The sequence below is a fragment of the Centroberyx gerrardi genome, chromosome 7 (genome assembly GCF_048128805.1).
Source record: "Centroberyx gerrardi isolate f3 chromosome 7, fCenGer3.hap1.cur.20231027, whole genome shotgun sequence".
NCBI classification, from domain to species: domain Eukaryota; kingdom Metazoa; phylum Chordata; class Actinopteri; order Beryciformes; family Berycidae; genus Centroberyx; species Centroberyx gerrardi.
Genome location: NC_136003.1, coordinates 8,988,148 through 9,003,769, shown reverse-complemented (window position 1 = coordinate 9,003,769; position 15,622 = coordinate 8,988,148). Strand labels below are relative to the sequence as shown.

The window sequence follows — 15,622 nt, the reverse complement described above, 5'->3', positions numbered from 1 at the left end:
AAAGGGAAAAACAGTTCTAATATAAAATTATTAAATATATAATAGTTGTATATAACTAACCTGAAATTCTCATTATCAAGGTCTGTCAAAGAGTACTTTGGATTTTTACCCTGGTTCCCAGCTCCCTCAAAGAATCTGTTTTCAATGCCTGAAACCATATCTTAAGCAAAGAGGAAGACCTGGTTTTAGACGACCCATTGTTACTGTTATATATCAGAACAAAGAAGGTAAAGTACTCACCAGTCAGAAACTCTTTCCTAAGAGCTCCAGTATCGATGCCTGACTCTCCTAGATAGACCACCTTGAGAGCACTGACAGGGGATGCTGCTTTCTTCCTCTTCCACTGAAGAATTCCCCTCTCCAGAAGGTCTTCTCTGTCGACACACAATTTAAATTCTGCTGTGTTGTCAACTCGATCTCCAAGGAAGCGTAGCACATCGTCAAGACTGTTAAGAATAGAAGATAAATTAGATCAATCCCAAATTCAGACATTTTGTAAACCTTACACCCCTTTAACATACACTACCAGTCAAAAGTTTTGACACAGCTGACTGAATATCCTGTGTTTTTCTTCATCTTAAAGCCAATTTTATCTAAAGGCTTATGCGTGAATGCATGAAATTAATTTCTTAGACAAATATAAATAGTGAAGTTGATCCTATATATGAATTTCTTTCCAAAGCCTTTGCCTTTCCATCAAGGCAAATAATCTAAACTATAAGATAGTTTTGAAAAATGTGGTGTGTCAAAACTTTTGACTGGTAGTGTAGTTCAAACAGTCCCATAGACACATTGCAAGTATAGGACAACCATTTTGGGAGAGAGTAGAAGGATTGCCTACCAAAACATGTAATTTCACACTAAATTGTTTTAATTTTTTGGTCATCGCTGGGTATAAAACCATGACAAAACCACTAGAATTCAATGTTTTTTCTATGTTGTGAAAAGTGTAACAGTTGATTTCTGTTTCCTCATTTTGACGCTTGTCTTGAGAAAACATATCACTTACCTTTTTGGTGTGCTCACAGGAGCTTGGGCAGAAGCACTTTGGCCACAGTTGTTTGCAGCAGAAAGGACTGTACATTCTGAACTGTACATGAAACACCATATAGAAGTTCAAAGATAAAGCAATGCATATACATAGACATCATTATATTCAAATATGTTTATGATGCAGAACACCATAAGCAAAGCAGATCACCTCTCTCCACACAGACTAGCATGGAATGTTATCTCGTCTTCTGGGAATTCTTCAGAGCAAATTGGACAAACCACCTGAAATTTAAAAACACAATTGCACTTTATTACAAAGAACTAATACAGGGATGAATACTGGCCCAACTGGGACCATAGTGGTTTTTTATGTTACTTATGTACTAGGTTTACCTTACTCTTGTCCTCAACTATCCATAAGTCTTTGGAGGTCTGCAGATTTATAGACAATGCTTGTAATAAACAGTCAATATCTTAACTGTCATGTTCCAATGATCACTGGCACAAAATTAAAAAAAACAAAAAACAAACCTTTCCTCTCACCTGAACCTCATTATCATTGTCAGTCTCATCAGAGGACAGTTTTCCTTTGCATGTCTTGATGTGCACTGCCAGCATCTGCAAAGGCATTACTTCATCACACTGGTAACATGTCTTCTTTGGCATCTTTGAAAAGTGGTGTGAGTCAGAAGGCAGAGGAGAGGTATCCAATGTCTCCTGGAGTGGCACAATGTAAAAGGTGGCTTTGCCACCCGCTGACACAGCTCGCAGAGCTTTAGCAGAATACCCTTCTGCTTCTGGAGAAATTACCACCAGTTTTCGTCGACCACTTCCACCTTCAAGGAAAAAACAAAAATAACTGGTTATATGAGTAGGGTTGAGGGATGCAGTGTTACAGCAGCTATGGCTGGTAAAAAATAAAATTCCTTTATGTGTATTTTGTTCACATTCAAAAGAATGTCAGTGGTTAAATTTGTTATGCTACAACAACAGGCAGAAATTGGGATATAGTAAATGCATTAATGACAAGAACCAAACAAACAAAACCTTATGTCATAGTCTTGCAAACCTGTTGCTTTGTGCAAGAGCCATCCTCCGCGAAGACCATCCATTTTGGGAAATGTTTCAGTCAGGATCCTTGAAATCTTGGATATAGGTAAAGAGCAAAGCATAGAGAGACAGAGGGAGAGAGAGAATATGTGTTGTGGTGATTGCATTTCACACTGAGAAAAACTACTGGACTGATAATTGTACCTCTGTATGGTCACTGTCTTCCGGAATAGACACCGTTTGTCTTCCCATCCCTGCTTGGAGGAGTTCAAGCTCCTCAGTTGGTAAAGGTGTCCGGGTAGTGTTTTTTGGTAGCAGATAAAAATTAAGAGGAGTTGTCTTATTGTTGATCTTAAAAGACTGTTTGGTGGCAGTTAAACACCTCTTTTTACCACGATTTACATTTGACTTGAAATATCCTGGAAACGATCTGTGGATTGAAAAAAATGTACAGGAGATTAATGGGTAAAAGTTGCATGATGAAATCTAAATACCATGCATCCATTTTCTAGGAGAATTACAGACCTAAGTGTACTCTAATCATATATCACATTATCTCCATACATTATTTTAACATTTTATGGCATTAAATGTTTGTGATTTATATGATGTGACTAAATACAATTTTAAATGTTTCTTTAATTAAATTATTAATCCTCTATAGGCCAACTCAACAAATCTTTTGCTAACCCTGAACACATGCATCCTGATAAAGCAAAGTGAATGAAATTATCTGAATTATATTAACCTAGTCATCTCCTGATGCACAGTAACGTTGCATGGCCCTGGTCTCTCAGTCCTGCTTTCAGTCTGGCTTGGTAGACTGTTGGTATTTCTCGCAGTCCTGGTTTCAGTCTGGCAAATTCCTGGGCAGCAGGACTGCCACCAGTGGTATGTCACAGCTGTTTAGACCAGATAATCATAACTAGCTAACGTTAGTTTGCAGACATATTTAAACAAATTCATTGAAATGTTTGAATCAAGCATGAACATAATAAAAGATGAGGTTCTCTGTCCAAGCCATGAGAAATAAGAATACACCTGCTCCCCAGTCACGTATACCTGACGAGTGCAAAAAAAAACGCCACTAGAGCACACACTGCTACTCCCGTTCCTGTCTTAGTAAAAGCCAAAAGCCCATTTGACAACACAAAGTGGACTGTAGACTAAAACGTACACCGAGTAGAAAATCTATGCTATTTCTCTAGACCAGAATAAAGAAAATACATTTACTTGAATGAAACTTCTTATTTAAAAAGATAGAGGGAAAGAGAACATTGGAAAAGCTGTTACATAATAACATGTTATTAGGCTATTCTGCAGACTGGTGATAGTCCCAGTCGTCACATTTACAAACTATTACTATTTTCCTTTCAAATGGTTAAATTTTTAGTGCAATTAAAAATCAGAGCTTGTCGGCTCTGATTCGCTTTCAGAATGCACATAACAATAAATTTAACAACCTGGGAATGTTTGCATTACTTTGAACTGATGGAAGAAAAGGGTGAGAACATTATTGTTAACTGTTAGCTGTGCATCGGGGAACTGAAAGCACTTGCCATGTGTTGTGAGCGCTATCTGCCGTTTAGTTTCTAGACCAGACATGATCAAGGTTTCCTCTGTGATCTTAAAAAAATGTGTAGCATCGACATGCGACAAGTTCTCCCAGACCACCAGCAGACAGCGCTGGCTAGCAGGCTATATTATGCTAGCTTACTTCCCTTATACTAAGTGAGACGGGAAACTAGTAACTACTGGCCTGATATCTATACAGCTGATAAGCAAGCAAATTCATAATGGTTCATTAAAAAGTAATTAAAGATGTATTAACTACTCACATGTGGCTGTTGGGCGCTGTTTTCGCGTTGCTGCTCCGACATGTTTCTATCAAACTGTCCGCCTCTTCTTACTGTTCTAACCAGCGATCTGATTGGAGATCAAGCCAGCCAATCGGAGTGGAGAAGGTCATGTATGATTGGCTGGCTTGATATCCAATCAGATCGCTGTAACACTCTGCATGTTGAGCGAGCGCAGGCAAAGCTTTGAGCGCGCACAGAGCAGGGCTGTCGAGAGAGCAGTAGAACTATGTGGAGAGAGCAAGACAACTCTTTGAAAGATATTGGAATTGTCTGCATATGTGGATAAGAACAGACATGCAAATTAACTTCTATTGAGTGCAAAATTGATTTTCTTTTCCTCAAAGTTAATAATTATTTGCGTAACACTACATTTCTCTACAAAATTAAGTTCTTGGTGCGCTCAAAATGTCCCCTCGCGCGCGCAGAATTGTGACGCAATAATAACTCCATATTTGCCTTGCTTATCGGCACAAAACACACATCGGAAAATGTATTGACACTTTATTACTAATCGGTAAAGTGTTCTTGTAAATTCGGCATGTGTATAATCCTCCGAACAGCTCGAATTTTAACGGACCGGCCCACTTGCACCGGGGAAGTGGTGTCACTTAACACATAAAATAAACTCCTACCTTCAATATGTAACAGGACTCGTGGTAATGTCAGTATCCTAATCACGGCAAGCGTCCATTGAACAAAAAAAAGCGCTAACTCGGTAAAACATGATAGAACATTCATTGTTGTTGATTATGAAACAGTCCAACCGGCGCCACCATGCTAATTGGTACGCAGGGCAGTGTTGTTGCAATGACAATGCTGAACGATAGAGGCCAGCATTGGACCAGAAATTACAGACCCTTTAGTTTGTTGTAGATGCTATTTTCATGACATTAGTTTGACACTATGTGCTATTATGTATGCTCTGAATTAAGATTTACATTAGTTTATAAAAATGGCTAAACTTTATTTCAATAAAATGGTGACTAAATCTAGTTACAGTGGGTTTATCTCTGGTAGGCCTATTTGTCGATGGATAATTCCACAAAACACAACTAGGTTGCCATATATTGTACATAAAAAATGACATCATTGTTCACCTCCCACAGTAGATTTGTCTCTGCAGCAATCCACAAAAGAAGAACTGTGTCAGTCTTCTCCTTTTTATACTACAAACCCTCAGGCTACATTTCCAGGAAGGCACATTTAATAAGAGGTTAAACCGGAAGCTGAAACTGATGCGAATTAAACAAACACAAGAGTCAATTCAAGTTTTATGGAATTTATTACTTTTTCCATGTTCTCTCTCTCAATGAATGCACTTTCCCTATCTTAATCAAAAGGTAAAATATGCCATTTCCTGCACAAAACAAACTCACATCTGGTCTGTGTCTTGATTTGTTTAGTTGTTTTTGTTAAATTTCATATACAAAATAAGAATCATGACGACTTTAGGTTTGCTGTATATCTACTGTACAATGAGTTTTGAATAAATGAACATTTTTTTGCATGTTAATTCCTCCCGCAAGGGCGTGACTCCTCCCGCTCAGTCTCTCCTCGGTCCAATCAGAAGGCTCGTTTTACTTCTTGACGATCTGGATGACGTCCTCGTGTTCCATGATGTGTGTTAGCCCCACCCTCTGAGGGCTGTACTTGGTACTGGTTCCCTGTAAGACCGACAGACAGCCCAGTTCAGATACACTGCCAGGTGATGTCACCAAAGATCAGCCAATAGCAGATGGCCAGTTCAGTACCCTATTTTTCACCATTAGATGTCAGGCTTCACCACAAATTTGGGTTTGGGTCTTTAACTTCCGCAGTTGATGTAGTTGAACCAAAGATAATGGAGGAAAGATACTGCACATGCTATTCCAGCCTATAGGAACCCTTGTCCGCTAAAGTGGAAATATTGTACGTAGGAACAGCGAATTAATCTTGCACATGCGCACAACTGTCTATCATACTATGCATGTGCAAAACAGGAGTACCTGCTAAATAAAATGGTTTGTTACTAATTTAAAGACACAACTGGATCTCACGCCGCTATCCGTAGTTTACCATCCATTTTGCATATATCAAATAAGCCTCTCGCAGAAAAAAGATACTGGCCAGAATATGAGTCATTGGCTCCCAGGCAAAAAAGAAGCAGTCTAGTCTGCACAACAGTGTTTTCAGTGAAGATGGAAGTGAAACCTATCGCTTTGCCTGTATACTGTCTGCTTGAACAATAACAACGCAGCATGGCAGCAGGAGCGAAGAAGAGTCACAACTGGACCCGAGTTGAGACTTGGGTCTTATCTTGACAATCTATGTTGATTGTTGTATAAATATGTTTAAAAAAAAAAACTCAATACGACTTAAACCAGCTGTAGAATCTCGCAGATTTCTGTGCATATCAGTGGTCCCACCCCCAGTCCAGCCTCACTGTCAACACTGTCCTCTATGGGGTTTTTATTTACTCATAGTTACAATGTCTACTGATGTGGTCCAATGTACTGCACAGTGTGTAAAAAAATTACACTGTGCAGTCACTGTACCTCCAATACACAACGTCCATGACATCAATGAACCCTCCTCTTCTATTCTTCCTCGCTGGTCTACACGAGGTAGTTAGTTCAAACAGCTTATTGAGGACAGGAGGCACAAGAGTCAAGGTTTTTAAAGGTTAATGCCCCAAAACTGGAAATAACTTACCCAAACCAGGGCATATTTGAACTGGCTGGCTAAAGTTCTGTGGATCCGGTGGCACTGCAGGGAGAAAGAGAAACGGGCCTATTTATGAACACGTAAAAAACTGTGTGACTGTAAATGTTTCTGCTTACTGTTATGGGATTAATTATGCACTCAGGCTCTAACGAGACCGTTGATCTCAATATCTGTCTGTATGTATGTGTGTGAGTGTGTGTTTAGTGATTAGATAGCTGCAGTGTGTGTGTGTGTTACTCACCACGTGTTCTACAGATGCTCCTCTTCTCATAATGATGGCATCGTTGAAGTCTGGGCGCTCTACAGAAGAAATACATAAATAATAGTTATAAAAGATAGATTGAAAGAGAGTGTGTGTGTGTTTGTTTAAGTGAGTGTGTGTGTGTGTACCTCCTCTCTTCTTGGTGTAAATGCAGATCAGCGCCAGGTACTCCCACAGCATCTCCAGAAGGTAGTCCAGGTTCAGCTTCATCCCACAACTGGAATGCACAAAAAGGGAAAAAGCATCTCAACTCTCATGTACGCAGACTGTCAGGATATTGACATGGCAGCTCACACCCAAAACTATCATCACACACACATTCACACACACACACACACAGCTGACCTGATGACAATGCTGTTAGGTCTACGAGCCAGGCGGTCCACCTCCTCAATGGAGATCTGATCCACCTTATTGTATACCTGTAAAACACACACACACACACACACACACACACACAAATGGTGAGACAGGAACGCACACACACAAGAGCTAAAAAGTAGATAAAGCATGACGAATAAATGGATAGAGCGTATCGCAGTTGTCATGGGAAAACGCGGTAACTCCATTGTGATTTTTATGTTTTCACTTCATGAAGGTTTATATGCTTTTCTATGGGTTTTCACCCGGCAGCGACGACATGTATTGACGTACATATAGGCAAGGCATGTAAACTCTGTTTCCAACGATGACGTCGATGAACTCGTCTGGTGTGCTGTCCTCCCTGAAGAGGACCTCTGCGTTGAAGATTTCTGAAGAGGAGTGTTAAAGAAAGCATCCAGCTGCTACTGTGAGACATTAATATGTTACAATAAGGAGACAAGGAGACAGAGACTGAAAGAACAAGAGTGAGAGAGGCTGACAAACACAAACACACATACTTAAGAGAGAGAGTGACAGGATTCCCACTGTTGCCCTGATTTTCCATGACTTTCCATACCCAAGTCAGAACGCTTCCATGGCCTAAAAAAACTGTTTTCCTTCCTGGTTTTTCAATGTTGTTTTTCAGCCCAGGAAAAAGGTTCTATACAGGTAAACAAGTTGGAAAACACATTCCGCTATATTCCTGTAAAGTGATCCATTTGTTTAATTCCCTGATGTTCCCCGAGAATTTATCAAATTCCCTGACTTTCTGTGCCTGGAATACACTTCTCAAAAATCCCATGATATTCTAAAAATCCCTATAGTGAGCAAGAGAAAAGGGGACAGACAGAGAGAGACACAGGGACAGCGAAACGTCAGGAAAGTCTCTTGGAGGAACAGACATAAAATGATTAGACTGTCGCATTCATCATGTTTATGTGTGAAGGATACTGTATTCGTGAAGGATGAGCTGGACGAGCTTCTCTGAGCAGTGGGTGAGGGGAACTGTGGAGTTGTAGGAGAGGCCGCCACCTTTCTTGGGCTACAGGGAGAGGACAGTAACACATTTTACTAATACAACACCTTGATGTCACAAAGGGTTTGGAGGAAATCACTGGAGGAGGGGGAATGGAAACTCTACCTTGAAATAAATATTTGGTTTTGTCCTGTTGAGTCTGATGCCCACGGATTCCAACTCTTTTTCTAGAAGTTCTCTAGAAGGATAAAAAAATATAAGCTACAGGCAAGAATTACTTCATAAAAAACACAAGTGCTCGCACCCTCTGTCTCTCTCTCACACACACACACACACACATACACCCAGTGGGCGTCACACACCTCTGAACATCTCCTTTGGTGGCGTCCAACATCATGATGACTACGTCTGCTGTCCTGGCTACAGCAATGACCTGCCGACCTCTACCCTTGCCTAGGAAAGGTCAAAGGTCAGCCAATCACAATCACTAGAGAGCTAGGTTAGAGCTAGCTAGCATTAGGTGCATTAGGTCATGACTGTGTCACATGTGATGAGCACTCATGCATTTTTACACACTATGGCCTTATCAAACTTCAGCAATCAGCGTCTAGTTTGAAGCCTAAAATGCACATTAATACCCATCTGTGGTGTTATAAAGCATCAACATGATAGCTGGAGTTTCAGCTGTGAAAACATGGAAGTGAAGCGTACCTTGGGCAGCACCCTCAATGATTCCTGGCAGATCTAGCAACTGGATGTTGGCCCCTTTGTACTGAAGAGCGATACAAAAATATAATATTAATGACATGCTAAGGGTTAGGGTTAGTTACAATTGTGAAAATACTGTATGTATTCATGTGCATGTGTGTACCTCTATGACACCAGGTATGCAGGTGAGGGTGGTGAACTCGTAGGAAGCAGCTTCACTGGCTGTTGACGTCATCAAACTAAGGAAGGTGGACTACAGGACACAACAGAGAGCTGAGTTAGACAGAGGCATCTTAACCTTTGGGTCAGGTTGCAGATCTCATTCTGGTGGCTTCCCACATGACTAGAGTGCTGGTTTGTTAAAATGAACCTGGGTCCCAAAGCATAAATTAATTTGTCGTTTGGTACCTGAGCTGAAAAGTTTGAAGAAGCCCCCTTTTTATGGCAGATGCAGACATATAAGTGTTTGACGTATGACTGATGTATGTCATTTTCCACTTCCCTCTCCTTGTGTTGACCTACCTTACCCACGGAGGGGAAACCAATAAGAGCAACACGAGCATCTCCTGATTTCATGACATCGAAGCCCTCTCCTTTGGCCCCCGCTGACTTGGAGGGCTCCAGCAGCTGAGCTCTGTACTTGGCTAGCTTGGCCTTCAGCAAGCCCAGATGGTACTCAGTGGCTGAAGGGGGGGGAAAGCATCATTTGAGTGGTTCAAAACAAGCAAAAGTGATTCATTATGGATTATATTTTCTGTTCAAAACAGCTTTGAGATTTTAAAATGACAAGTGTATTGCTAGTAGGAGTCAGTTATGTTCTTACAATTGTAGGTAAGAACATAAGTGAGGAAGGATGCTGCTATTAAATAGTAATACAAGCACAACAAACATTAGAACGGTCACTTGACACCGTCAGGATAGCATTAACATAACAGTGACTAGGAGAATTCAAACAGAGAATGGGATGTCATGACACACACAGTCCTCCCATACTGTAGCTAACAGTTAGCCCTGCGAGTGCTCTGCCCTTACCTTTGTTTTTCTGTGTCCGAGAGATTTCTCTCTCGATTTCTGCGATTTTCTCCAAGATCCCCATGGTGGCGAGGCAGACGGGTTATACTGCCGAGGAGAGAAAACATTTCATGAGGAACAGAAACGTGTCAGTCCATAGTTGTTAGCCTTATTAGCCGACCGGCTAACTAGCCTGCCAGTGCGATGAAAACAGTTGGCAAACCACATCAAAAGCAGGGAATCAACATAATGTAGCTTTAGGAGAGTATTTGAGTGAAATACACACAATGACAACGTGTTAGAAGAGTGGTAGAATAGTAGAAATTTACACTTTAATTCAGGTTACACTCCGCGGCATGCACAGAGACGTGACATCACCAGCCGGAACCCGAAGTTCCGTGTACATTAGTTTCCGGGTGAAACAAAAAAACTCACTCCAAAAGAAACTACGTTCCCCGCATATTTTAATTTCTTATATCCACAGGGAAATGCGCAATTTAAACGTCGTTCGCTTAGTATAAATATATCCAATAACGTAGCCATTAAATAACAAACAGTGAATTTGAACTCCCTCAAAACGAGCATCTTCTGTCCCTGTTGCATCGATGTTACCGGTCAGTCGTGTCAAATCCCAGAATGCTACAGAGCGAACATGGCTGCGCCCACAGGACCGAGAGGAGCATCAGCCTCCAACCCGCCCGGGTTTGAAGGTTTTCCGTTCGCTATGGCGGGTGGCCCGCCGGGGGACAGTCCCGGTAAAGAGCAGGAGCAGAGCGGGGAACCCAAAAAGAAGCCGTGCAGGGCTTGTACGGACTTTAAATCGTGGATGAAGGTCCAGAATAAGCAGGCGACAGCTGCGACGCAGGTGAGCCGAGTTCACCGCAGGTTGCCAAATTTTCAGCTGCTTGTCTTGGCTGACAATTCGCTGTTCTTTCCAGTCGTAAAGGAGCTTGGCTTGGTTGGGATATTTGATCAGACTGACTACATGTCTGGGCAATGAGATAACATTTTGGCAGAGTTTTTAGTTACGTCGCGTTGTGGACCTCACCTGTATCATGAGTATCATACAGTATGCTTACCAAATACAAATGTCATAAAGTTTGTGAGTCTTAAAAGGTGGCCTGACAATTGGCTATTCTGGTTATGTCCTATTCATATTGAGCAATGTGGACTTGCATGATTTAACTTTTACAGCCCAGACACCAAATTGAGTAAATTTAGTCTCACCCTTGGACTCAGACATACACTGGGTTCTACCAGAAAACCGTCCAGAACCCATTTGGGTCACAAACATTTAAATATATATTTTTTATGATTGATGATGATTGATATACTTAAGTGAATCCTACAATTCTGTTTTTGCTCTGATTGGGGTGCAGGATTTGCCAGCTACTCCCCAGGAGCAGGTGGGGGTTATTGCTGTGTTCCAGTGATGTCAGAAAGTTGGAAATCCCAACTTCCTACTGGGGGAAAAAAGTCGAATTCCAAGTAGGAAAGTAGAAGATTTCTCAGCCATGAGTTTTCCAAGATGCAGTTATCTGATGTCATGTCAACATGGCAGCATACACTGTAAATGCTACACGGCTTTAGTTATAACAATAATCTCAAACTACACTTAAGGCAGAGACAGTATTACATTGATTATACCTTGAAAGGGATTTTGGTTAAGGTCAATTTTCAGCATTACATGACCTTAAATCTATCAAAACACACACGTGATAATAAATGGTAATTGGAATATAGCCTAATATAAACATTTTGGAAATGTAAACTTGCACTTACAGTTGCCAACATTCTAATCTACTGAGCTAGCTAACATCACCAAATGTCATTGACATTGGCTTTGCATGGGGAACAGTATTTCACTTTAGGCAAATTAAATCTTGTGGGCGGCCATGTTTCTTCCCTGTGTTTCTGAGCTGGAGCGCTGGAACGCACAGAGGTTGTGATTATGACCACCAACTGTGAATTTCCAACTTCCGACTTTGAATGGAACGCAGCACAAGTATAACTTCAGCAGGTATATCCACATGGAGGATCAAACCTTGGCCTTGTGGTTGGTGGACGACCTCACTAACCACTAGGCCATCCTGCTGTCCTAACCATAAACCATCATAGTTTAAACCATAGTTTAAGAGACACTGCTCTAGACTGTCCCACCCATGTGTCTGAACCAGGGTTTGGGTCAATTCATGAATGAACTCATCAATTGGAATTGGAATTTGAAAAAACCTACAGGAAACAGAATTGGAATTTAACCTGACTTTCAGGAAGGTGAATTTAATTCAATGAAATTCTGTGAAATTCCATGTTTTTTTGTTTCTTCTTACCACATATCTGAGATTATATTAGTGTTATGTATTGTCAATACTGAATATCATAAAATATTAAAGGTACCTTTCAGGTGGAATTTGACCGTAATACATACATTATAATTGAATATATTTGATTTGTTTAACTGTCTTTTATTTGATTCATAATGTTTGATTTATAATGTTTAGCAAGTCAAGACAACCTCTCTTAGAAGTGGAATTTAATGGAATTCAGTTCTGCTTCCTGTCATTCCAATTCAGTTTCAATTCTGTTTCCTTAGAGCTGGGTGCAATTCTACTACTAGCTTCTAGCTGACTGACTCCCATAATAATCATATCTGTGTGATCCTCCAGGAGGTCCGAGCCGAGGAGCCGGAGTCGCAGCGGGACCCGCAGTGCCCGTTGGACCGGGAAGAGTTGGGGCGTAACACCTGGTCCTTCCTGCACACCATGGCGGCATATTACCCCGACCGTCCCTCCACCACCCAGCAGCAGGAGATGGGCCAGTTCATCAACCTGTTCTCCAAGTTCTTCCCCTGTGACGAATGTGCAGAAGACCTCAGGGGCAGGTACATAATCTCACTGTCTCTTATTACATTTGTATGTCATTACTTTGTGTGGAAAGTTTAAAATTAAAGGCTGCTTCAGTCAAAAATGCTTCAATACAGTGATAGGATTTTGCCCTGCTATCTTTATGGTAGCTAATACAGTAATTTGATATAACGTTTCCATATTGAAGCTCTGGCATTAATCATGGATACTGATGCCAAGAGTCAAGTTATGGGGCTTTGGCTGCTTTGACTGTGAGTGTAAAGGGGACTGACCTTTCTAATAGCAAAACAGAGAAGAGCGCTGTCCTAGGGGCTATTCACTGAATCCTGAGCTAACCAATTTGACAGTATTATAAATGTATTTTATTATAGAAGGGACTACAGCAAAGTCTTTCACTGTGGGGGCCCTAAAGCAGGGCAATACTGTCAAAACAGATCATCTTTTCAAAATGAAAGGGCATGAAACTACGGTGATTTTCCATTTTTAATGATCTGCACACCAGAAATTCTGTGTGAAGGACCTACGGAGACTTTGGTTTTTTTGCACTAAGCAATAAGCATAACACGACACCATCTCCCCTCCGCAGGTTGAAAAGCAATCAGCCGGACGCCAGCAGCCGCCACGCTCTGTCTCAGTGGCTCTGTCGCCTCCACAACGACATCAACATGCGGCTGGGCAAGCCTCATTTCGACTGCTCGCGGGTGGACGAGCGGTGGAAAGACGGATGGAAAGACGGATCCTGCGATTGATGGCGTCGCGTCTTGAGTACTGAGAGATACGAGGACCCCCGGGATGGAAAATTCCTCCCGTCAACGCAAACCTTTAACATGAGTGGGAACGCCGCAAAGCTGAACCCAGATCTGCATCTTGGAGTGACTGAATCTCTTGGGAATTAGGATTGTTCAGGAGATTTTAAAGTTTGGGACACAGAAATCCGTAAAAAAGAATCCATCCTTAAAGATGTGTGTGTGCTACAATATTTTTGCTTGATTTGCTCAATCATAAACATGTTTGTTTATGATGTGTGACCCTGATTTGTCTATCAAAGCAACAGAAAAACTCAGTCACAGAGGGATTTAGTCATTAAATATGTGCTTTTCCTGATCTGTTTAAGATTTCTTTTATCCGTTAAAGTCTTGCTTAACCCAGCATAACCAGCACAACACAGAACACCCACTCTTCAATGTGTGAAAATATTGAATATACAATGCTGTTACAATAGTAATTACTATATTGTATATCACAGATGAATTATAAATCTATAATTTTTGAAAATACTTGAATATCTCTAATATATCTGTTTTTTTTTTTCCTTAAGGGAGCAGAAGAAGTTAATGTTTTACATTGTGATGATTACAGAACATATTTTTTCATTTGTAATTTGTAATGATTCTATATATGTGTGTTTGTATAATTTCCAGGGTATGTGTGTGTGTGTGTGTGTGTGTGGTGGGTCTGTCTGTTCAGTTGATTTGGCTCCTGAACGTCCCGCTGCTCTTTCCATATAGCTGAGGAGGAGAAACATAGAGGAACCTTCTTCTCCTCTAGCCGATGGCCTTTCAGACCAGACTCTCAGACGTGACCTGTCGGTGTGTGTTATTAATAAATGCTCTGATCAGCACCCTCCATGAATGTGTTATTTTTGGAACCAGTCAAGGACATACATACACACTGACACACAAATCTTAAAATGTGTTGTACTTGTATTATGAGCCTCTAGAGGCTTTACTCTAGTTCCATTCATCCGGTCTGTCCAGTTCACATGCACCTGGTATTCCACAACTAGTGTTTATGGTATTTATTATGAACCTGCAGAGACTTATGTCATTAGCTGCTGGTTTTGATCACTTTTGAGTCCACAACAGGAGTACATTAACATCCTCTGCTGGCTGAATTTTTTATGGCCTATAATAATTCTAGTATAGATCCATAAAACCACCACAAGCTTTGAGACCAGCAGAGAATTACTAGATGGCCTATATTACTCATTCCCCTGTCCTTATCTACCTCATTATCTAGTATGATCTATTGAAATCCCTATAATATCCCTATAGCCACTTATAATGAGTGTGTGGTATTTAATGGCTTTATAGTGACCAGACCATGATCTCCAATGGTATCATTATTATATTCCGAGAATATTCCTGTATGGACTTAAAATGTGTCTGTGGTATAATGAGTTTATAGTGACCTTACATACTTATATTTTTGGTATCACTATTCCTATAGGGACCTATAGTGTGTCTGTAGTGTATTGTACTTTCTTTTTTTTTTCTCTTATTACTATATCTGTCCATCCATGCATCAATCCATCCTTCCATCCATTTTCTAGCTGTTGGTCCAAAGGGAGGCGTCCAAGGTGCATCCTCATCAGATGCCCAAACCACCTCAACTGGCTCCTGTCAATGTGCAGGAGCAGTGGCTCGACACTGAGGTCCTCCCGGATTGCTGACTTCCTCACCCTATCATGAAGAGTGAGGCCTGCTACCATGCAGAAAAACCTCATTTTGGCCAGTTGTATCCGCAATCTCATTCTTTCAGTCACTACCTAGAGTTTGTGGCCATAGGTGAGGGATGGAACGAAGATGAACCAGTAAATCGTGAATTTTGCTTGCTTACTGCAGCCGATGCACCTAACTGGCTGTCAGTCTCATGATCTTTCTTACCCCCTCTTGTGAATAAGACCGAGAGATATCTGAACTCCTCCACTTGGGGCAGTTGCTCACCCTTCACCCAGATGGGACAAGCCACCTTCTTCTGGTAGATAACCACAGCCTCAGACTTGGAGGTGCTGATCCTCATCCTGACCATGTCACACTGGGCTGCAAATCAT

General features: G+C 41.1%; 3 protein-coding genes across 4 annotated transcripts; 1 reads left to right on the top strand and 2 right to left on the bottom strand.

Moving 5' to 3' along the window:
• Positions 1-1,197: 1,197 nt before the first annotated feature.
• On the bottom strand, positions 1,198-3,923 carry LOC139909622 (uncharacterized). Its single transcript, XM_078284419.1, has 5 exons — positions 3,882-3,923; positions 2,248-2,403; positions 2,063-2,138; positions 1,537-1,829; positions 1,198-1,275 (listed from the first exon to the last, which is right to left on the bottom strand). Exons 1-5 carry the CDS (start codon positions 3,921-3,923, stop codon positions 1,198-1,200), a joined length of 645 nt encoding a protein of 214 aa, XP_078140545.1.
• Positions 3,924-5,165: 1,242 nt separating this feature from the next.
• drg2 (developmentally regulated GTP binding protein 2) lies at positions 5,166-10,354 on the bottom strand. 2 transcript variants are annotated; one of them, XM_071896806.2, is made up of 14 exons: positions 10,255-10,354; positions 9,947-10,033; positions 9,437-9,597; positions 9,078-9,167; positions 8,918-8,978; positions 8,569-8,659; positions 8,372-8,444; positions 8,182-8,272; positions 7,522-7,619; positions 7,213-7,289; positions 6,996-7,084; positions 6,847-6,905; positions 6,594-6,647; positions 5,166-5,566 (listed from the first exon to the last, which is right to left on the bottom strand). In XM_071896806.2, exons 2-14 carry the CDS (start codon positions 10,008-10,010, stop codon positions 5,480-5,482), a joined length of 1,095 nt encoding a protein of 364 aa, XP_071752907.1. In that variant the 5' UTR covers positions 10,011-10,033; positions 10,255-10,354; the 3' UTR covers positions 5,166-5,479. The 2 variants fall into 2 exon arrangements, with proteins under 2 accessions (XP_071752907.1, XP_071752908.1); XM_071896807.2 differs by lacking the exon at positions 10,255-10,354 and adding an exon at positions 10,212-10,230.
• A 220-nt stretch (positions 10,355-10,574) lies between these two features.
• Positions 10,575-14,404, top strand: gfer (growth factor, augmenter of liver regeneration (ERV1 homolog, S. cerevisiae)). Its single transcript, XM_071896815.2, has 3 exons — positions 10,575-10,790; positions 12,592-12,806; positions 13,376-14,404. The coding sequence occupies exons 1-3, from the start codon at positions 10,578-10,580 to the stop codon at positions 13,536-13,538; spliced, it is 591 nt and encodes a 196-aa protein (XP_071752916.1). The 5' UTR covers positions 10,575-10,577; the 3' UTR covers positions 13,539-14,404.
• The last annotated feature ends 1,218 nt before the right edge of the window (positions 14,405-15,622 follow it).

Excerpts from the sequence above, each read along its gene's own strand:
- drg2 (XM_071896806.2), bottom strand. The coding sequence starts at position 10,010 with ATGGGGATCTTGGAGAAAATCGCAGAAATCGAGAGAGAAATCTCTCGG. Across the intron at positions 8,445-8,568 it reads ACCAAAGGAGATGTTCAGAG|AGAACTTCTAGAAAAAGAGT; the intron begins GTGTGTGACGCC and ends TTATCCTTCTAG. Across the intron at positions 7,085-7,212 it reads CCTAACAGCATTGTCATCAG|TTGTGGGATGAAGCTGAACC; the intron begins GTCAGCTGTGTG and ends TGTGCATTCCAG.
- LOC139909622 (XM_078284419.1), bottom strand. The coding sequence starts at position 3,923 with ATGTCGGAGCAGCAACGCGAAAACAGCGCCCAACAGCCACAT. Across the intron at positions 2,404-3,881 it reads ACAGCGCCCAACAGCCACAT|TCTTTTAAGATCAACAATAA; the intron begins GTGAGTAGTTAA and ends GCCACCAAACAG. Across the intron at positions 2,139-2,247 it reads AAGACAGTGACCATACAGAG|ATTTCAAGGATCCTGACTGA; the intron begins GTACAATTATCA and ends CCTATATCCAAG.
- gfer (XM_071896815.2), top strand. The coding sequence starts at position 10,578 with ATGGCTGCGCCCACAGGACCGAGAGGAGCATCAGCCTCCAACCCGCCC. Across the intron at positions 10,791-12,591 it reads AGGCGACAGCTGCGACGCAG|GAGGTCCGAGCCGAGGAGCC; the intron begins GTGAGCCGAGTT and ends GTGATCCTCCAG. Across the intron at positions 12,807-13,375 it reads GCAGAAGACCTCAGGGGCAG|GTTGAAAAGCAATCAGCCGG; the intron begins GTACATAATCTC and ends TCCCCTCCGCAG.